General features: G+C 55.8%; 7 protein-coding genes across 7 annotated transcripts; 2 read left to right on the top strand and 5 right to left on the bottom strand.

The window, feature by feature from the left end:
- Positions 1–123: 123 nt before the first annotated feature.
- Positions 124–1,767, bottom strand: L226DRAFT_549347 (adenosine kinase). Its single transcript, XM_067682675.1, has 5 exons — positions 1,538–1,767; positions 1,403–1,481; positions 989–1,330; positions 485–922; positions 124–426 (listed from the first exon to the last, which is right to left on the bottom strand). Exons 1-5 carry the CDS (start codon positions 1,675–1,677, stop codon positions 385–387), a joined length of 1,041 nt encoding a protein of 346 aa, XP_067543286.1. The 5' UTR covers positions 1,678–1,767; the 3' UTR covers positions 124–384.
- A 98-nt stretch (positions 1,768–1,865) lies between these two features.
- On the bottom strand, positions 1,866–4,757 carry L226DRAFT_528848 (ATP dependent DNA ligase). Its single transcript, XM_067679474.1, has one exon. It carries the CDS (start codon positions 4,578–4,580, stop codon positions 1,938–1,940), a length of 2,643 nt encoding a protein of 880 aa, XP_067543285.1. The 5' UTR covers positions 4,581–4,757; the 3' UTR covers positions 1,866–1,937.
- An 870-nt stretch (positions 4,758–5,627) lies between these two features.
- L226DRAFT_476060 (uncharacterized protein) lies at positions 5,628–8,026 on the top strand. Its single transcript, XM_067676698.1, has 7 exons — positions 5,628–6,030; positions 6,083–6,262; positions 6,319–6,450; positions 6,510–6,562; positions 6,616–6,741; positions 6,792–7,381; positions 7,492–8,026. Exons 1-7 carry the CDS (start codon positions 5,713–5,715, stop codon positions 7,815–7,817), a joined length of 1,725 nt encoding a protein of 574 aa, XP_067543284.1. The 5' UTR covers positions 5,628–5,712; the 3' UTR covers positions 7,818–8,026.
- L226DRAFT_497790 (RNA-binding domain-containing protein) lies at positions 7,949–9,213 on the bottom strand. The gene is made up of 5 exons (XM_067677630.1): positions 8,782–9,213; positions 8,619–8,715; positions 8,495–8,557; positions 8,153–8,433; positions 7,949–8,093 (listed from the first exon to the last, which is right to left on the bottom strand). The coding sequence occupies exons 1-5, from the start codon at positions 9,154–9,156 to the stop codon at positions 8,073–8,075; spliced, it is 837 nt and encodes a 278-aa protein (XP_067543283.1). The 5' UTR covers positions 9,157–9,213; the 3' UTR covers positions 7,949–8,072.
- A 100-nt stretch (positions 9,214–9,313) lies between these two features.
- L226DRAFT_476055 (uncharacterized protein) lies at positions 9,314–11,567 on the bottom strand. Its single transcript, XM_067676697.1, has 10 exons — positions 11,100–11,567; positions 10,990–11,043; positions 10,914–10,942; positions 10,835–10,848; positions 10,745–10,773; positions 10,569–10,632; positions 10,195–10,513; positions 10,117–10,145; positions 9,986–10,058; positions 9,314–9,931 (listed from the first exon to the last, which is right to left on the bottom strand). The coding sequence occupies exons 1-10, from the start codon at positions 11,244–11,246 to the stop codon at positions 9,472–9,474; spliced, it is 1,218 nt and encodes a 405-aa protein (XP_067543282.1). The 5' UTR covers positions 11,247–11,567; the 3' UTR covers positions 9,314–9,471.
- Positions 11,568–12,250: 683 nt separating this feature from the next.
- Positions 12,251–13,682, bottom strand: L226DRAFT_541842 (Arginase/deacetylase; the record flags this gene model as incomplete). The annotated part of the gene is made up of 7 exons (XM_067682092.1): positions 12,251–12,377; positions 12,437–12,602; positions 12,678–12,746; positions 12,805–12,953; positions 13,011–13,113; positions 13,166–13,355; positions 13,419–13,682. 7 exons carry the CDS (start codon positions 13,680–13,682, stop codon positions 12,251–12,253), a joined length of 1,068 nt encoding a protein of 355 aa, XP_067543281.1.
- Positions 13,683–15,342: 1,660 nt separating this feature from the next.
- Positions 15,343–19,367, top strand: L226DRAFT_35401 (uncharacterized protein). The gene is made up of 12 exons (XM_067674167.1): positions 15,343–15,438; positions 15,504–15,975; positions 16,023–16,485; positions 16,538–16,631; positions 16,687–17,541; positions 17,607–17,713; positions 17,764–17,805; positions 17,866–17,965; positions 18,025–18,036; positions 18,091–18,122; positions 18,177–18,391; positions 18,449–19,367. The coding sequence occupies exons 2-12, from the start codon at positions 15,527–15,529 to the stop codon at positions 19,203–19,205; spliced, it is 3,126 nt and encodes a 1,041-aa protein (XP_067543280.1). The 5' UTR covers positions 15,343–15,438; positions 15,504–15,526; the 3' UTR covers positions 19,206–19,367.
- Positions 19,368–21,366: the final 1,999 nt, after the last annotated feature.

The raw sequence follows: 21,366 nt of genomic DNA, 5'->3' as shown, positions 1-21,366 counted from the left end.
CTTTGGTTCCGGAGGACCGCGTAGTGTATGGTATCGTTATACACCTACTCCTTATCGTCTAATTATGCATTGTATAATCTCGGGCATGCCGTTGAACATCCTTCTCCGCCGCTCAAGGCATGAAAGGGGGCTAACTCGCAGTCTCGCGCACAAATCATTGAGCGACGACGGTAAAGCACTGAGCATTCTTGCAATGCGGGTATGTTACTACAGATGCGACGATGGTTGACTCGTATACTACACATGTGAGAGAGCTCCTATTTGGGCTACAACGGGATGAACCGGGGGAAGACGCTGTTGAGAGCGGAATGCAGGTATAAGTTACAGTGATGTCAAGGGGAGCACTAAGGCCTCAGCCTCAGGGGTGGAATCAGCAATGCTACCCTAGTAGATCTGGACCTTGGGCCACTTGTACTGAGGGCCGACCTGCGTAAAGGGTGTCAGCGTCATGCATAAAGCGAGCGTTCACTCATGAGACACGTACCTGTTGCACACACATCGCACCCATCTTGTGACCAGCCTCGATGGCCTCATCGATGCTCTTGCCAAGGACAAGACCACCAAGCAGACCACCCGCAAAAGCGTCGCCTGCACCGTTCGTGTCGACGATCTCCGCATCCGCAAGCGGCGTCACAGGGAACACCTTCGGGTTCTCCGGGTCTGTGGCGCTCACAACCGTCGTGGACTTGGGCCCGTGCGTGAGGATGACCGTGCGCGGGCGGGACGCATTAGACTTGGGCTGTCCCGCAATGGCGCGCGCAACCGCGGTCAGATCCTTGGGGTCGGAGAGACCATTCGCGGTGCCCCATGCCTCAGCCTCGGCCTCGTTGCCGATGATGATGTCGCAGTAGGGCATGATTTGCTGCAGCTGGACGGCGAAGAACTGGGGAATGAAGGGCGCGGAGAGGTTCAGGACAAAGATCTATTCAAGGCGCAAGATTCAGCGTCTCTTCCGTGGAGAGATGTGTCTGAGAGACGCGAGGCGTACCTTTCCAGCCTCGGATGCCTTCTTCGCGAGCTCAAGCGCAGACTCAATTCCGTGCGTCAAGAAGTATCCTTCGACGTAGTAGATCTTCGCGGCATCCACGAGCGGCGCGACCTCGGGCGACGAGAGGTGCGACTTCTCGAACTTCTCAGCGGCGGCGAGGTTCGTGACGAGCGAGCGGTCATGGCCGGTGATGACGACCGCGCACGCGCCCGTCTTCTCACCCTTCTTGACGAGGTAGACCTGGTCAAGGCCCTCGCGCTTGTTGGCCTCCTTGAGCTGCTCCGCGAGCTCATCGTCGCCGACGCAGCCGGCGAACACGACGGTGTGTGGGGGGAGGACGTACTGCAATGACACGATACATGGGAGGGGGATCAGCCGCCGCGGTGTCTGTACGAGCGGGATGGGAACGCGTACCGCTGCACCGCGCGCCGCGTTTTGCGACGCGCCGCCGGCGACGTAAGTGACCTTGTAGTTCTTCAAGAGCTCGTCGTAGCTGCATACGGGGATTCTTCGATTACGAGGACGTTGAAGATCAGGAAGCGGACATACATCGGCTTGTGCTTCTCCTCCACGAGAATGGCATCGTTCGACTTGAGCTCGTACTTTTTGAGGAGCTCCTCGCCGTTCGTCACCTGCATGTCGAGCAGGGGGTTGCCCATGCAGAACAGCTGTACGGTCTCGGCAGACATTTTGATAGTGTGGTGGTAAGATGAGATGGTGGGGGTCGTAAGGAGAGTCCCGGCGGCCTTGGAAGGTGGATTTAACGGCCTCCGGTCGTGTTACAATCGAGCCATCGGTGGGACAAGCTCGCGAGATCTAATATCTATCGAATGGAGATAAGATAACTCGACGATCTAATCTATGACATGCATACACAGCTGTGCAACTAACTGATACGCAACTTCATCTCCAGACGGGGTCGCAGGATACAACTTCAAGTGGAAAACTATCAACATGCATCGCTAGTTGATTTCACCTGTAGCGCATTCAACAGCAGTGGACCCTTAGACCAGTGCTCGTTACCAGCGATGAAGTCCGCACGAACAACCTTTCCTCGCGAAACAACGATCCCCGGCTTCTCGACCTTGACATACACACCCTCCATCGGACCATCGTAGAATCTCGACGGCTGCATCACAGTCCGTCTCAGCTCCTCCTCTGTCCACATCCTGCCCTGATGCAGGACAGGAACGAGTTGGATCCCCGTGCCCTCCAACAGTGCCTCCAGCGTCCTCCGATCTGCCCACCTCTCCAGACTGCGATCGTACAAATCGAACGCCAGGAACCAATCCGGCAGCCGACTGTACCCAATGGAGTGCGTCGCGACCATCCACTCGCCAAACAGTACATACCGCTGCGCAAAGAGCGGATCGCGGTCAAGCACTCGCATGAGATCCTCGCGATGCCGCTCGACCCACGTCCCGAGCCTGCGGAACTGTTCGTGGGAGGCGGGGTTTATGTAGTGCGAGCGGTTTTGCACGAGGATCTGCGTGCGGTCCGCCGAGAGGGAGAAGCCCATATTCGCCCCGTCGACCTTCTCGGTGATGACGACGTGGCTGTCGTCGCGGAGAGACGGGACATAGCTCACGATATCGTCCGAGGTCGCGGATCCGAGGTCGAACAGGTGTGCAGTACGAGGGAACTTGAACAGGGTAACCGCAGGGGAAAGGCGGGCTACGAGCTCTTCAGCTGCGGCGAGCGAGCGGATAGTCACGATGGCCTTGAATCCCTCCTTGAGATACGGTTTGACAAACATATTCTGCATCTGGTCCATCGTATTGCACACCCTGTTTCCTGGGGGAAGAGTCGGATGTCCCGCACGGTTCTGAGCCCGAGACATGCACAGTTCTTTGTCGTAGTCGAACCACACGCACACGGGCGAGGCAGCCCAATGCGACGCGAGATCCAGCCATCCTTTCCTGTCCTCCCGCGAGACGTTACAGCGATCCAGGAGAACCCTGCCTCGGCCCGGGCGTACGTTCCCAATAGCCGTCTCGCACGCGCCGCGACTCCCGCTCTCGTCTTGCGAGACGTACGTCCATCCGCTTGGGTCACGAACCATCAGCATGCGCGAGAAGGTCGACTTGCCCGAACCCGCAAGGCCAACGAGAATGAACAGGTCCGCGTCCTGTGGCATAAACCCCTCGATCTCCAGAGGACAGGGAGGCGGCTCGGCCACCAGATCCGGTACCACCGCGTGCCGCTTCCAGATCGCACTGCAGTACTTGGCCACGAACTCTTCTTGCTGTTCCGTCTCGATGCTCCCCGGGCGAATGGCGCGCAAGGCGGCGATGGCTTCCTTGGCGGACATCGTCGGCTCCGTCCTACTCGAGTCGGGTTTCGCGAAGCCGTAGGCAACGAGGAAGCAAGCCGCGACGGTGCCCGCACGCCCCTTACCGCCGCCACAGTGGATGAGCATGGGAGTGTTCTGGTCATCATCTAACAGACGGAGGATAAGGTCCATCTGCTCGACGGTCGGAGGGCGGTAATTTGGAATCGGGAGGAAGGTGTTGCGGATATCCCTCCGCACGAACCACTGGGGGTCCAGAGGAGTTTCCTCAGTCAGTGTCAGGACGTGGCGGATGCCCAAATGAGGAGAGGCCAGGGCAGCAATGTCAGCAGCGTCGCGCGGAGTGGACATGAGCGCAACGTGGAATGGGACAAGCCATCTGAAGAAGCGAGGTAGGCGGTAAAACTCGCAATTTGCGCCCGCACGGATGGGATAAGGAATAGAGACAGATTCCCGCGCCTGCAAGCATAGCGACGGAGTATACCGCAATTCTCGCGCCCTGAGCTCCTCGCGCAGCCCGGCGGACCATGGCTGGAGGAGCTCAGAAGGAGCCTCGTGGTGTAGCTGCGAACGCTCCAGGTCTGTGAAAGTGGCTCCCCATTCCGTGTACTGGGCGCATTCCTCCAGTCTGGTCAGGCAGTACTCGGACGCCTTGCTGTCAACGCAGCGCTCGTATGCGCATGCGTATGCCAAACTGGCGAGCTTGTATTGGCCCTCCTTCAGCGCAGCATCGCCCAGCCGGAGGAAACCGCGCTCCAAAGTGGGTGCAGCCTTGCATAGGTCATATGCGGTAGTCCGGGCCCGGTCGTACTTGCCATCGATGTGGAACGTGAACGCGAGGTGGTCAAGAACGTCGGGATCATTGAGAGTTAGAGAAGGGGAGGCCAGCTCAGGGAGTATGGAGTCGACGCCCTTGTCAAGGACGTGTTCATCACGCTCCGAGAGGGTGATGTGGAAGTTCTTCGGCTTCATCCCTACGCGCTTGCGCAGACTTTGACCAGCTGCCCATATGACGACAACGTAGAGCACGCCAAGTTTGACACTCCCGCCTACTCCAACGTCATGGAGGTGACGGATATCGATATCCTTGAGTGGTGGAAGCGCATCCTTGATAGTAGGGTGGCGCAGTTCGTCTTTGGTCAGTACAGTGATGTGGAAGCTGCAAGAGGAAGCCCCGGGCAGGCGAGCAGTATGCTCGGCGTACTGGTTATGCTGCTGCATCCGGGCGATCGCAGTTTGCGCTATCTCGTCAACACGCGGGCCGACAATAGCGAGGCAGCCACGATACCAAGCAAGCGACATACTGAAGTTGAGTATAGATGGCGTTTGTCAGAGTGGAGGAGGGTAGACGGAGGTGGGTTCGTCGGGTTCGTCCTGACCTGAGAACGAGGGTTATCCGTTCTTCAGATCACGACGACATCGCCGATCCGACACAAGAGACACGGAACCGCATTCGCGAGTCATATACCTCTGAGGCTATCTTGGCTATGCTACACCAAACGGCGGATAGCAATCAGTTACTGAGTGACTCACGCGTAACCGGGCCAAGGAACCCGGCGTAAGCACTGCAGCCCCGCAGAGCAAGGCGTGCACTCATGAATACGGGCAAGAAAGGGACGAAGAGGCACGATGTCGACTACCGCTTACACAACCAGGATGGATGTAGCCTTGTTGAGAAGCTGAACCATGCGCGAGCAAACCTGTCGAGGCCCAGGACGCACACATTCACCAGGAGTGTGTTGGTCATGGCAACAATCTCGGCACCATCGCTGTCGACGGCTTCACAGGCGATCGTCGTAAACAACTAGGGCACCCCAGACGGTCGTCGACGCAAGGAACGGGGCCTGCGCTTGAAACGCATGCATGGACGGAGATGATAGACGCACCCGTCCGTCCCTATTGCATATGCTCTACAGCCTGGGGCCCTCCCAGAACGACTCGTCCTCGCGCGAAAGCAGTATCTCCCGCATCCGCGTCGCAACCGACCCGTTCCATGCCCTGCGACAGGCGGTAGGAGCCTGTAAGTCCGTGGCCCTCGTGAATTGAGTTGCTGCGCATATATCCACTCTCGCAGCACGATGATTGACGGCACCCTTCGTGACTTGGTCGCATTGCGTCAATTGCATCGGACCGTCGTTCATCCAGCATACGAGGAAGTGGTGGAGACAAAGCAAGGAGGAGTCGGGATGCAGAAGAAAATGAGATCTGACGACCCTGTGGTCTGGCTGCATGGCCGCGATGCAGCCGTGGTCGAGGTCGACGCGCGGAAGGACGGAAGGCCTCGCCGCGGCCTCCCACGTTGTTGCGTTGGTTCCCTTTTGCGTACCATCACTGCCGTTCCGGACGTCATTTTGTTCTTCATGCCGCTGCATATAAATATGCAGGCCTTGCGAGACCGTAACACATTCCGCTCTTCCTCCTCCGAGTCCTCGACATGGCGACGGCGACGAACCGCGTCCTCCGCGTAGCGCTCCGTGGCGACGCTATCCTCACCCACCCCCGCTTCAACAAGGGCACAGCGTTCAAGCCTTCCGAACGGAAAGCATTTGGACTCAACTCGCGTCTGCCATACCGACACAATACGCTGGAGGAGCAATGTGAGCGCGCTTACGACCAACTCTGCACTCGCCAGGAGCCCCTCCGCAAGAACACCTTCCTCCAGAGCCTGAAGGACCAGAATTGGGTTCTATACTATGGCCTCGTTAGCAGGCATCTCAAGGAGCTGATCCCGATCATCTATACTCCTACTCAGGTGAGTTTCGAACAATTCAGGTGCATATATGCGTCATCCTGACTCTAGGCAGGGTGATGCTATCGCAAATTACTCTCATTTGTTCCGTCGGAGTGAGGGCATGTACCTCACATTCCCTGAACAAGATTCTATGGAGGAGGACTTCCTGGAGCAAACACAAGGTCGCGATATCCAGCTATTTGTCGTCTCCGACTCAGAAGCAATTCTTGGAATTGGAGACCAGGGTGTTGGGGTACGCAGCAAAGCTTGTCTCAACCCATGCCCTTCTCATCATATCTGCTCGTGTAGGGTATCGGTATCACGACTGCCAAGTCAGCCATCTATACGCTCCTCGGAGGCATCGACCCTTCGAAGACATTAAGTGTGGTCTTGGACGTTGGTACGAACAACCAAGAATTGCTGAACGACAAGCTCTATGTTGTATGTACCTATCCTCGTCAATCTGGCCCATATTGTTAATGCTGCTGTGATGCACCCAGGGTTGGAGTAGTGGACGAGTACGAGGAAAGGCGTATGACCGATTTATCGACAAGTGAGTTCAGATTTCAAACGGTGGCGGCCGCTTGCTGACTCTTTCACTTGTAGATTCGTTCAATTGGTCCGGAAACATCACCCCACCGCGCTGTTGCATTTTGAAGATTTTGGCGTCAGCAATGCTCAGCGGTTACTGGACCTTTACCGCGGTACGCACTCGGTATTCAACGATGATGTGTAAGAGTCTTCGTATCATTTGCCTTCCGGCTCCACTGACTAGTATATAGTCAGGGTACTGGTGCAGTGACATTAGCAGCGCTGATGTCCGCCGTTGGTGTCACGAAAAGCAAACTTGCAGACCAGCGCGTCCTCGTCTACGGCGCCGGTACTGCAGGACTCGGCATTACCAAGCAGCTCCGGGACGGTATGAGCAGTATCGACCGGCTCTCCCGCGAAGATGCCAACAAACGGTTCTATCTCATCGACCGCTTCGGGCTTGTCAAGGAGTCACTCGGACCGACGAAGATCCGCGATAGTTTGCGGGAGTACGTGCGTCCTGACGATGAGTGGCAGGACGTGCCGACGAACGACCAGGGCGAGATCGGGCTGCTTGAGGTCGTGAAGAAGGTGAAGCCGACGGTGCTCATCGGGTGCTCGACGCATGCGGGCGCGTTCACGGAGGAGGTCGTGCGCGAGATGGCCAAGGGCACAGAAAGGCCGATAATCTTCCCGCTGTCGAACCCGACACGGCTCGTCGAGGTCGACCCGAAGCATGCGAACGAATGGACGAACGGCAAGGCGCTCATGGCGACGGGCAGTCCGTTCCCCCCTTGCAAGATGCCGAACGGGAAGTTGTACGACGTCGCGGAGTGCAACAGTGAGTGTCCTTTTGCATCCCCATCTCCACCGCCGAGTTCGCAGACTTGTTGCCCGGCCGGACCAACCTCCTTAAAGCTTAGGCTAACTAAATCCCCTACGTTTCTCTAGATGCGCTCATCTACCCTGGCCTCGGTTTCGGTGCGGTGGTCACTCAGGCGCGCAAGCTTTCCGACACGATGATCATCGCGGGCGCACGGCGGCTCGCGTCGCTCTCACCCGCACTCAAGGACCCCGACAGCGCGCTCTTGCCGGACTTCTCGAACGCACGCCATGTGAACACGGAGGTCGCGGTTGCAGTCGCTGAGCAGGCGATTGCGGAAGGTAGCGCGGCCGTCGACTGGGACCGCGAAGAGGTACGGGATCGCATCGCTGAGAAACAGTGGATTCCCGAGTACCCGGACTACATCTTTGACCCCGTGCATGGGGAACATTAGAGCACTAGATGAGCGCACCCAAGCGATAGATGTGACCCACTGCTTGTTTGTATCACTGATATTACCTAGACTTGCACGTAATGCATGATGTATGTATATAGCACTTTGTTCTCGCCACAGCACGCATCACTGTCTTCTAACCTTGGATGTTTGACAAACAGACATAGTATACACCGCGTGCACGCGCAAGAATACAACGACAATACAGTAGTATAGAGCAACAACTCCCAGCTGCAAAGCGACCAAGCGGAGAGGTCACTTCCTCGCGAAGGTAATCTGCAATTACAACCTAGTCAGCATAGCACAGGAAGGCGTGAACGCATAGCAAGACGCACCTTGATCTTGTTCTCACCATCGAGCTTGTAGTTGTGCAGCGCATCCTTGGCAACAGTGGCGCTCGCCTCGTCGAGGAATTCGACGAATGCAATGTCCTTCTTTGTCGGGATGAGACGGACTTCGTATAGGTTCGGGTACTGGGAGAAGAGCGCCATGAGCTGGTCCTTTGTGACGGTCTCGGGCAGGTTTTGCAGGAAAAGAATCTTGTTGGGCGGGAGATACTCGTCTGGCATCTGGACGTTGGGGCGCTTTGATGTTGGTACTGCGCCAGCACCGTCCGCTGGGATAGGGAAGAAGAATAGGTGAACAGAAACGAAATTTCCTTGCATGAATGGCCGTACCATCTGCAGCCAGCCGCTTCTGGCGGTATTTCCGCTTGATAGGGTTCGTGTAGCGCGTCGCCTCTGTGAATGAATAGATAGGATGAGTAGCTGCTATGAAGATGCAAGTTGCACGACTACGCACTTTTGTGGTCCAATCTCCTCTGCTTGTGTGCATCGTAGTTCGCAGCATCGAGCTTCTTCACAACGGCATCCGATCGTGTCTTCGCAAACGAGATTTGCTACGCCAGCGTTAGCAGGAGGATCAGAATGCTCCAAGTCGCACATATGCGACAATGTGCACACACCATAGGTTTAGAGTATAGCGGGAACCCCCTGACCTCCTTCAACGCCTTCTTCGCGATCTCCGGGTTCTCAAACGACACGAACGCCTGCCCACGCATGCGCAAGTTGCTGTGCGCGACCACATCGAGCACCTCGCCGTATGACTTAAACAGACCGCGCAGGGAAGCCTTCAGCACGGGAATCTTGATCTTTTCGTTCAGGTTCTGGATATAGAGCGTCTCGGTGGCGACTTCTTCAGGAGGGGGTACGGATGCGGCAGCGGGTGCTGCTGCTACTGGCATTGGTGGGATGCCGGCGACGGGTGCGGGCGCAACGATGTTGGTCGCGATGCCTTGCATGGCATCGTGAGCCAGTGGAGGTGCAGTCACTTCAGCCATAGCGTAAAATGTGCAGTCAAGTAGTAGTCGACGAGAAGTGGAAAGCTTGAGATGCTCGACTCGGTGCAGGCGAGATGCGCAAGGTGTGGCGCTTGGGATGCTTGGTCGGCATTCTCCGAGCTATCGAGTTAGGTAATACCGATCACCGCCAGTGTGTCCGGGAACTACTTGTAAGTATGATACGGTTCATGGGCAGCCAAACCAAACGATCCGGCCCCAACATATCATGGTATATACATGTTCACATCTGCTATCATCGTAAAATACATTTTGTCGTGGGATACAAGCGTCGTCGATCAAGGAAGGGGCCTCCGGTTAATCGACTGCCTCACGAGCATAGCGGGACGGTCCGATGCTACCACCCGGCGATAACTTGGGTAAGTCAACGACGACCACCGCAGACGCGTTGCTGTGCTCACCCGCACTGTGTGAGGCCTTCGGCTTCTTTGGCAGGCGCGGCGGCGCTTTGTAGTCTCGCGTCCCAGGGTACACCGGGTGGTTCAGCACGCCTACGCGTGTGGTATGGAGGACGGGCGTGCGCGCACGGTTGTAGATCGGCTCGCCGTCATCATCGACGCTCTTGAGCTCGAGTTCATCTTCGACCGCTTCGACCTCGACGATGAGCTCGCCCTCTCTGCGGCCAGGTTTCCAGTTCACGCGGCCGAGCTCGGTGTTATTGAGCAGCCAGTCGGGGGCGACCGAGAGGCGGGCGGCGAGGGAGCGGATGCCCAGCATGAGTCGAGAGATGGAAGCGGCTGAGAGGGCGAGGAGAAGACTATTGTTGGGCGTATGAGTTCGTGGTCACGACGCGAGGTACTCAGGAACTCACTCGGAGTAGATCGCGGGAACACTGATATACATATCTGACGACAAGGCTCCCAAAGTTGAGAACAACGCCGATGCTAAACAAGGTTGCGGATGGTCAGCCGGGCAAGGAGAAGCATCTCCGTCCAGACGCACCAAACACGACGAAGTAGAATATGCCACCGCTGTTTACGTGTAAGTCGAGGCTCAAGACTGCATGTCAGAACCACTTACTCTCTCGCTAGCCGATTCAGTAGTTGAGACTGCTTCCCAATCGCGCGCAGCTTGAGCACCGGCACTGTGGTCGCAAGATAGAGGATGGTATGAAGGACCAAGTTGGGCACGTAGAGCTTCCAGATCTCTCGCGATGGCGGTGTGGTGCAACTGTTTATCTTCAAACCTGGAACGTCGATGGCAATTGGATCGAGGTCGTGCCAGAGGGTGCCAAACAACGTCACTGTGATGATGGAGCACACTACGAAGGAGCCGACCACGAGACTCTGGACAAGGCGGTTTCTTGCGTACACGAGACATATACGCAAGACGATTATAGCTGTAACGACGTGTGTAAGCAGCGGGTACAGAAAGTTCAGGAGGTACATGCGTGCCTTGAATGACCGCGATAGCCAAGATGGTCGCGAGGAAATTACCGTGTATGAGCTTTGAACATCTGTAGACGGGACAGACCAATGAGCCTGATTCCACCAATGAGTTATGGATGTGGCATACGTCTATAAATGAGCTGGGTTAGCAAGTGAAGTCTCCCATACAGATGTATCCTTACTTGTACACTCAGGCCAGGGGCAAGGAAGGCTGATAGTAGAAGGTCCCAGTCAGGTCCGACTTTTGCAGAGAGCAAGCTGCGAGAACGTACCGACAAGGCAGACACTGAGTCGATCCGCGAGCGGTCAGCAGCACGATAAAGTATCAGGGAACAGTAGCGGAGCACTCACGCCATGACACAAGGTGGTATATAGCGGTTCTACATACCGTCAGCCACATACAAGACCTTTGGAGCGGATAACTCACGAGGAAGAAGAGCCCTCGCGACAATGACCACGGACTGTTCCAGAAGTATCGAACCTGCGAGTTCGGATGAAGATCCCTCCAGTCTGGGACATGAGATGATAGATACTCACCTCATCACCGAACGTCAACATGAAATCATACGCCAGCACGCATGTGCAGGCTATTGACAGATACCGCGCCCTTTCCAAAGCATCCAAAGACCGTACAAGTTCGTTCAGCTCATTGAGAATGTCTGGAGATAGCGTAGCCGTGGCCATTGAACCATACGCCGAGCCCAGGGTGGGTCCCGCGTCGACGAGAGTCGGGGGCAGACTCGAGAGTCGAGATGAAAGCAAGGGAAAACCCTAAGCGGAGCGGGGCAGATATCCGTATCTTCAACTTTGGGCATATTATAGTTAGTATGGTCTTCCGTCCTCGAGCGTCGAGGACCGTTCGCTCCTCTGCTCTGACGATCACCATCATCCTGCAGTGATGGGTGCCGCGGGCCCAGAGATACGGACCAAACGCGCGGGACCCTCGGTAACCTTGCTGGGCTCGAATTCCCAGCAGTTTCACCGGGAAGAGGGCGTCATCCAAAGGTTGGGGAACGCCGGGTCATCCTTAGCATAGTAGCCGATAGGACAACGCCGCGGCTGGTACGCTGGATGTCCCTGGATCGCACGTTCGGTTCGCATCGAGTAGCCCTCCCTGGCGGTGGCGGAGTGTCGCATGACAGATTTTAACTGTGCATGCCATACAAGCAGCTGCGATGTCACCGCGCTCTGAGAGAACGAAGCGCGGATTCTGAGCTAGCATGATGTTCTTGCTGTTTATCAGCGTCTCAGCGGCCCCAGTGGGCTTCTTCCGTTACACGCCACCCAGCTCCTCGCCTATGCCGTCTCATCCTGCTCCCAGCAACGTCGCAAGCCCGTGCATGGTGCTGTCGTGACGTCGGCAGGAACGCCAGGGGAATGCGAGGGTGGAACAACCTTCTTCAGCCACAAAGCCAACGCTTACCTCTCCAGGACGCATCAGAAACGTCGTATGGATCTCCCGAGGCTCGTGGGGATTTGACAGGTCGATCGAAGATCACAACACGTGCAGCCGGGCGCCGCAAGAGTAAAAAAACACCGCGTCCACTCACGCGCGCTCCGAACCCGAATCGAAACCCAACAACACACCGCGGACATTTTCGCCCAGCGTATCAAGATCATATCCTCTGGTGCAGAAGGAGCGTCAGTCTGGAAGTGCTGACCACAGTACGTGCAGAAGTGTTGGTTGCTCACCCTTCCATGACAAATAGCGTTGGAATGTGCAGTGAAGCAATTATTCCGCCGATGCGAGGATAGCAACGTTGTGTCAAAAGGAACTCGCAAATCGGGTCTCCGGAGTAAGTATCTGCACCCAGGCTAGCGGAGTTGTGAGCCTCGGTGAGTCTCGCCCTCGTCCCGGATGCTGTGCGACTCACCTGACAACCAGAAAGTCGACGTCGTTATGAGACCTCACCACATCGGTGGCTTTCTGCAAGGCGTCACAGTAGACATCATCTGTGGTGCTGCCAGTTGGCAGCGGAAAGTTGTGGTTGAACCCCGCACCATCCCCAGAACCGTGTTCATCAGCGGCCCCAGTGAAATCTAGAGAAGCATGCAAGCGCATCGGCTAGAAGTTCAAGGAACAGACGGCGTGGAATGTACAAACAGAGTACTCACAGGGGTAATCACCCTTAGCGTGAAGCGATATATAGACTACTGAAGGATCAGTGTAAAAGATCTGTTGCGCTAGACAACGGGGAGGTCACGGATGCACGGACTCGGAAGACGGAACCGAGGTCCTCACTGCCATTGCCGTGATGATAGTCGATATCAAGGATTGCGACACGTCGGGCTCCACCTTGCTGGAGGAGATATCTCGCTGCTATGGCGGCGTTGTTGAAGAAGCAGTAGCCACCGCAGAGGGCTTGCTGCGCATGATGACCAGGTGGACGTCTGTATTATGACGTTGAGCAACAGATAGAACTCGTATCAGACAGATAGGTAACTCACGCCAGTGCGAAGATGCCACTGGATGGGTCGCGATCACCGCCCAAAAGTGCCCTAGCCGCACATAATGCGACTTTTACAGATGCGATAGCAGCTCGGTACGTGTCTAGGGAAGGAGGTTGGCATGCGGGGAGTGGAATACTTGAAGTCAGGCATACCGGATGTAATAGGGCAGCTCATATCGAACGTATAATTGCCTTTGTGTTCGGCACTGTCAACGAGATTGGGTAACGAGCGTGGGCCATGAATAGACTCGCCTGCCTTCGCGAAAGGAGACATGGTCTTGATGTCGCGGTTGAAGACGTTCTGAAGCTGACTGTGGCGGAACGTCTCGGGAAACACTGCACTCTGCGTTGGACGTTCGGGTCAGGCTTTACGCTGACCATTGACCGCAAAGTATATGTGCACTACCTTGTCACCACCAATGGCTACCCACTCGTCATAGATCGTCTCCAGATATTCAAGATAGTCATGGCTGTGGACGGCGAGGATGTGCTCTCGGATCTGCGGCCAGTCGTCCTCCGCAGGAAGGATTTGGAAGGTACCGTTCTCTTCCAAGGCCTGCTTGACTTTCCGAACCCGGTCAGGACTCTCATAGTACGGCACTAGTTTCCCTGAGAGAATCTCATGCGGGGGATTATGCGATAGACAGACATCGTCCCAATAGACCCTCATGTGGATACAGGGGTGATGATGGTACCGTGGAAAGACACAACCAAGTACTGGGAGCGCCTGTCCACAGCATATACTTATGGCACGCAACCGCAGCGGACATGTCCTACCGAAGCCTCCTTCATTGCAATGGAGAGCTCACCGCTCCAATGATGCCTCAGTCCGTCTTTCCCTTGCTCAGCCACATACCCCAGGCCGTGGTGACGCAATGACAAATGGAAGCAGGTATTTGGTCCTGACCTGTCGCACAGCTAGACCCCTTAACGGACCCGCGACTTCCTATCCATCGCCACGGATACCGCGATAGCCGTTCGATTTGCATGGCATGTTGAATTGTGGAGAGACGATGGAGGGGCGCTGAGCGGAATTGAGTACGTACCTCACACATTCGACGCGTCCCTGGTGGACACCCTTGTCACTCGTGTTGATAGTGCGTCTCCGTAGGACACTTGACGCGTATGGTGCCAAACAATCGTCTTGGGAGTTCGTGCGCGGAGAAGACGCGCGGCCAGTATTAAGGCTTCATGGTCTGAGCTAGGGCACAAGGTCTGGCAGGACTTGGAGGGAGATATTTGCAGATGCTGCAGGCGAATTCGAAGACGCGTTGTCGCAGAGAGACATGCACTCAGGCAAGACGGCGGTGAGGACGTTGTGGACAATGTCAAAGTCGGCGTTCAAGTCGTCCGGCGTTTGCCGACGGACAGGAACGCGAGAGTGCTGCAGCCACAGTCGCGTACCATGGCCGCTTGCTTCTCTCCCGCCCACTACCATCTATAGCCAACTATAGCCCACCATCGATTATACACACCCTATAACTGCTTTCCCCACATCCAGACACATCACAGACTATCGAGGTCGTTGTATACTCAACCAAGCAATGGTAGGCCCGACGCGTAGTCTCGATGTGGAACGCATGTTGATATCGCGACCACAAGACCGACTCGGATGAGGACCACTTCTGGGGTACAGAGTCTGCACCGCATTCCCACTACGTACCCCGACCTCCACCTCCGGAGCCACTTGGTGCGTACACCACCCACAAAGTACAGGAACGCAAGGGTCATCTCCAGTGCAGGCTCTGAGAGCGAGTCCAACGAGGCTTCACCGAGCAGAAAGCGCTTCAAGAGGACTTCAGAAAGAGGGGTCGGAACCTCAAGTATGCGATACAGTTCAGATAGAAATTCGTAGTCAGGGTACTGACCCAATTGCCTCGCAGCTGTGCGGAGGCCTCCCCCTCGACCGTATGCGCCCCCTCCTAGGCATAGCACCTCAACCCCGTTTTCCCCGCGAAAGTTCTCCAGGACAACGTCTTCGTCTTCTTCCGGGCCTGACAATGGACTCGCAATGTCAATGGATAGCGACACTGAGGCCGAGGCCGCCGATGGTGAGGCTGCATCGTGTCTGCATGTTGTTCTCTTACTGATCCTGTTTCGTAGTGGAAGCGAGTAAGTCGGCATATCTCCCATGCATGTCCTCTTGCGTGCCTGTGTGGGCGTTGGGTTAGACAAGCTCGACATAGACTGACATGACATATGCAACAGTGATTGACACTGAGAGTGACGTCTCGCAGCCTCCATCAAGAGGCGTTTCCTTTGCGTTCTCTAATATCGAATCACGGAACGCGTCTATGACCTCGCTGTCATCTGCAGCGTCCTTCGACTCTAGGACAGGCAGGAAACGTACGTTGGACTACGACAACACTTGGACGCCCATAGCCGGTGTCCCCGACTCACGTAAGTCTCCACGGACTGCCCAAAAGGTTTGCAAGCTCTCTGCGATGGATTGATTTCATATTGAGCTCTTTATTTATCATGTAGTCAGCAGCCACGTCTTCATCCAAGCCGATAATGCCCCAAACACCCTCTCGCTCTGCCTATGCGAGGCACTCGTCAGTCGACTCGCCGAGCCCCTCCCGCAGGGTGCCCGAAACCCCTACTATCAGTCGGGTATGCGACACTTTTGCATCCACTGTTGGGTTACGCACTCCTGCATCCTCATCTGCGCGCCGACTCGAAGATATACGCAGAGCTTTGGACGACTCGAAGCCAGCAGGAGGAGTGTGCGTGATCGCACACTCCAAGGAGGTGCAGAAGCTCTTCGACCGCATGCACATTAGCTGGGCGGTTCAGTACGAGATCGCTCGTGGCGTCTCGCTCGGCTGGTGGGATTGGGACGAGGTCACAGCGGAGAAGTTGAAGCTTTTGCAAGGCCTCAACAATTCCGCCGCTGCGCAGGTCTCACAGATGATACGTGGTCGGGCGATAGGCGCAACCACACCGTTGGATGTGGCAATCTGGTAGGCTATAACGTATTTTGATTTGGAGTTGACTAATATTGTAACAGGGCTGAACTTGACCGTGAAGAGGCAGCCATCCGTGAGGGCCGTTTGCGCGGACTCGGCTTGCAAGGCGAATGGCAGGAGCAGGCCAACTGGTATGGTGGCCATATTCAGCAGGTGGCGCGTCTCGAACAGACCGATAATTCGTTTCGTCTGGTCCTCGCGAAGATGGAGATGCGCAAATCCCACCGCTTTGCCCGATTCCTTGGCTCTCGTCGGCTGCTCCAAATATCAGTGCCAGTCACAATGATGTATGAACGCCCGGACGCATTGCGTGACTTCTTCAGGCAGAGGTTCGTACTCTGTGGCCGCGTCTTCGTCGTCCTTGGAGCGAAAGACAACAAGGCGTTCCTCATGGAAGTTCCCGAGGAATATGAACGCGGATGTGGTGTTCCCGGAGACGAGCAGAGAATGTCTCTGGAGGACTTCATCAACTGGCATAACCCGCTGCAACGGAATGGCGACCAGGTATGTCAGCCTACACACGTTTCACACCATCCTACTCAACAATCACTTGTAGCCGGTCAAGAAATATGTTACTCGATTCGACCTCGGGTTTTCTATCTCCGTCCCCGTTCTCTCATTTGCGAAGATCTTTTACATACGTGATGAGTGTGAGTTCCACAATTGTGCAGCTAGATATATTCACGATTGATTGGGGCATCCCAGATGTGCCCGGATATGGCCCGGACAGCGACAGGAACGCACCTGCAGAATGCATCTACACAGACGGCTGTGGCTACATGAACGGTGCCGCTCTTTGCGCTATCGCCAGGCAGATGGGGTTGGAGGAGCGACCCACCGCTGTGCAGGGCCGCATTGCTGGTGCCAAGGGCTTGTGGATGCTCCACTTCCGCGACCAGTCGTCCACCGGCATACCTAAGATTTGGATTCGTGAATCTCAAGTCAAGATACAGCTCGACCACGACAACGTCCACCCAGCTCACCGTATCTTCGACTTGCTTGCACCCCCTCGGGTCAGCGTTCCCAGTCGCCTGTCTCGTCTGACGATCCTCAACCTTGCTCATAATGGCGTATCCGTCGATGTCTTTGAGGAGTTGATGAGGAACACCCTAGACACAGAGGTGAAGGCGCTCACGGACTGGTTGGGTCCGAAGGCTATGTTGCTCCTTTGGAGAGCGGTTGACAAGGCTGGAGGGGTTGCGATGAAGAGGATCATGCAGCACGCGCAGGGCACTACGCGCGCCACTGGCTTGACAGGTCGTATCCGTGAAGACGATTCGGAGCAATCCGATGACCTCTTTGATCCCTCTCTGATTGACGAGTTGCAAGGCCTAGATGAGGACGAGATGCCGTCGGTCAACTCGCTGCGAGACCCGTCTACGGGGGAGCCATTGTCGATTCATGCGACCGTAATGGATCTCCTCATGGCTGGCTTCCATCCGATGAGGCAGCAACTGCTGTACGACAAACTCAAGAAGATCGTCACAGACGTAATTGAGGGAATCATCAAGGACTTCCATATCTCTGTGCCGCTATCGGCTGAGGCATTCATTGTGCCCGGTAAGTGCATTCCCCGCACAGTGCATGCCACAGTCACCCACAGACACCGCTGTTCCGTAATGCAGATCCCTACGGCGTTCTAAAGGAAGGCGAGATCCACTTCAGGTCCACGAAGGATCTCAAAGACGCGGTCGAACACTCACAGCCGCACATCATCCTTGGCGAAGTCTTGGTGAGTGGTACAACTTTGGTTCGCGGGCTTCTGTGCTGACGTCGAGGTAGATATACCGCAACCCGTGCCGATTGCCGTCGGACGTGCGCAAGGTGGGTGGAGTCGCCGATCCTCTCCTGGCGACGCGCACTGACGTTAGGACCGGCGACCAGGTGACTGCCGTAGACTGCCCAGAACTTTCCGAGTATGCGAACGTGATCGTCCTGCCTACTGTCGGTCCGTGCTCATACGCGAGTATCCTGGCTGGTGGAGGTGCGTGCTTCCAACTTTTGGCGAAATGTGTCGGATGTTGACGGCTATGTAACCGGTAGACTACGACGGAGGTATGGCGATCTTTCCTTCGGTCTTGTCGTTACTGATCTTCCATGCGTCGCTAGACACTTGCGTCTGCATTTATGATCCGCGGATCGTTGAGCCATTCGTTAACTCGGAGATTTTCACTGCGCCTGAGAACTTCCTTAAGGATAACTTCGAGGACCAGGGCAAGATCCAGCAAGTGTCGGCGCTAGCTACTGAGATGACCCAGGCTCCCGACACGGAGGCGAGACGGCGAAAGCTGCAGGAAGCCTTGCTGTGCGGCCTCGTCACTGCTCCTATCGGGCAGTATTCGTCGTTCCACGAGAACGCGATCTATATGAACGGTTATGATCACCCGGACACTATCCGTATCGCATTCATGTAAGTCGCATAACCTGTACTTCCCGATGCAAGGTTTCAGACTGACGTTGTTCCCAGGTTCAACACGATCCTTGACTCTCGGAAGACCGGTCATGTCGTCAAGGAGGATGTCCGCAAACGCGATAAGCGCACATATGACAAAGAGCAACCTCTGTGCCTCAAGTCGACCAAGAGCGCGGCTGGACCGTCGCAGGACAACTTCTTGCAGCTGAAAAGGGGCCCTGGGCTGGGTCGTTTCGTCCTGGACGATCTACTCGCAGCAGGCAAGCAGATGCGCGATGAAAAGCTCAAGCAGTACGACAAACTGGCGACCTTCCGATATGAGAGGGACCCCGATCTCGTCGCGCCATATAACAGAGCTCGTCCATTCATGACCCACGATACGTTCAAGGACGATCTCGCGCTCATCGAGCAACACGTCCTCGAGCACATCACGAAGTACCAAGCCACCGTGGGCGCGTCTTTCAAGACTCCCAAAACACCCTCCAAACGTGGCAGGGCGGCCGGGCCTGCAGGGAAGTCCGGGAAGTCCATGCGTGTCCTGTGGGACGAGCTCGTGCGGTCCTTCGCGGCTGGTCCCGATATCCCCAGGGACTCGCCGGTCGTCGCCTTAGGCGATCTAGAGCAACTGAAGGCGTCCTGGGCGTATGAGAAGAATATGAAGTTCGCTTGGAAGGTCGCATTCCAGGCCCTGTGCCGCATCAAGGCGTCGACGCGCAACCCCGTCGCGTTGACGAGCGAGTTTGCGGACATGATGTCCATCCCGAGCACCGCTGGGCGGGTGCTGGAGCAGAGTCGGCTGGCTCTTGCATAAGCCGTCGTTTTGGTTTCTCCGTTACGTGCGTGGTTCTTTAGCCTGAATTTCTTGGTATTTTCCTCCATCCCTTTTGTTTGACACCTATGACTCTAGCCCACATCTGGATACGCCATCTACTCTGCATCTCACCTTCATGTACATAATTTATTCTGCATCTTGGACCCTCGGTTTGGAATCTCTTCTCGCAATGTATATCACTGTATCTGTACCACAAACCATATGCTCACGGTACTTTCTCGCTGATTCTCAGCAGGTTGAACGCGGCCATGAAGCGAACGGGATGATATCCAGACCTCGACAGCGGGATCGTCTGCTTGCAAGATGGTTGCCTCAAGTTGGCCTCAAGCTGAAGTGTTCTCGACCAGCAACCGAAGTAACTGGCTTGGACGTCGACGTTTGCCTGCCTCTCAAGATGCCGAGATCCAACCTGTCCGCCCGTCGGCTCCCCACTCTTGCCTGCTTCTGCTTCCCTGCCAGCCACCGTTCCTGTCTGAACCGATGGCCTGGCCTGTGCTCCACAATCTTGCTGTTGCCTGCCTGCGTCGATCTATAACTCAGTTTCTCGTGGGGTCAAAATCTCCCGAGCTACTCAAATTGTATGCCGTGGAGGGCCGCGGTCGGGCTGGTGCAGGCACGGTGACGAGCAACAGTCGTTTACAGGAAGACTCGAGAGATCGGTCGTTGACGTGATCTTCGACTCATAATGCCTCCGCAAGCAGCTGGCCTCAGAGTTATGCCTCACGACAACTCGATCTCCGTCTGCACGCACGTCCCGCATGTCCGTACCATTTTCGCCAAACTCACTTCAATATTCTGCCTGGTAGGTTCAAGGAGCATCACGTTCCTTCATGCCGATACCTAGACGGAGCACGCTAAATTTGGTATGTTGTCGAAACTGAATAACGTTGATAGTCAGGTGTGTGATTCTAACTCTACGCGAGGATCTTCTCTGTTATCGGGGCATCGTCGTAGCACTGAAGAAGGCACCCCGCAAGGTGAGAATCATATGCGACGGCTCGTGCCTCTACACAGATCTCTCCCAGGCTGAGGCAGAGCTGTGCGGAGGAAAATGCGACCGCATGGGCGCGGTGAGTGAGGCAGCACCACCCTCCAAGCGATGAGCACTATACCAGGGTAGGTATATTAGTCCGCAGACATGCGGCCGCCTAGGAACTCAATCTCATAGCGAGAGGAAGTCCCTGCATCATGCGTTGTACAGGAACTATCCGGGCACGGCCAGAAGCGTGCGGCTTGCGTATCTAGTAAGCGGATGAACAATCCTTGACGATAGAATACGTACTGAGAACGAAGCAAGCGAGGCCAGGCGCGGGCTGTCTACAACCCCTATCGATGACCCATAGACCTATCCATTCAGCGGAAGGGGAGTGGCTTGATACCGAAGGAATCACATCACCGAGAAGCTCAGAACCTGGCTACTTCGCACAAGTGGCCGGTACGATGGCTTGCCGCGATCGTAGAGCTGCACAACCAGAGGAACCTCTCTTGCGCGGGATCCGCTGCTCCTCCAATCACCGGTCGCACAAGGCGAGAGTAATGACCGACCCGAAAACGGCGACTGTCCAAGGTCGGGGCAACTGGGGTTGCTCTGATTCGGGTGGCTCCCGCCTGCTGAGAATCAGGGTAGGTATACTGTAGGTGGAGCACCGCGACGTGCCCGTAGTATTCGTGGCTTAGACTCGCTTGTCCGCCTTTAGTTCCTCTTTCTTCACTCCTTGCTGTGTGCGTGGGATCGTCCAAATTAGCGATTAATGGGAAGGAGACGAGGTAAATACTCACGGCCTCTTCGACCAATCATTTTCCGAAGCTCGTTCATTTATTGGGATACCTTACCGGAGTTCAAGACCTGAAGATAATTCTGCCATGATACTGACTGCCATCCCAGTACTGTCGGCCGCCAGGCCACGGTGGCGGTCGGGTAAATTGAGTCCCTCGCCATACTAATAGCGCTTGCTCCAGCAAACCGCCAGAGCTTCAAGAATGGTCCGAGTGTAGCGGGGTGGCCGTCGGAACAATAGGTAGATGAGAAGGCAAGGAACGGACCCCGAGTCCGGAGTTCTCGGAGACGCCCAAGTGGGAAGGGCGGGGGTTGCCGGGGGGCGGTGGGGAAGGTTGTTCAGAGTCGAGCCGTCAGCAGCTT

Source organism: Lentinus tigrinus (assembly GCF_003813185.1).
Source record: "Lentinus tigrinus ALCF2SS1-7 unplaced genomic scaffold L226scaffold_1, whole genome shotgun sequence".
Classification (NCBI taxonomy): Eukaryota; Fungi; Basidiomycota; class Agaricomycetes; order Polyporales; family Polyporaceae; genus Lentinus; species Lentinus tigrinus.
The sequence above is the reverse complement of the archived record's forward strand: the minus strand, read 5'-3'. Positions and strand labels throughout refer to the sequence as shown.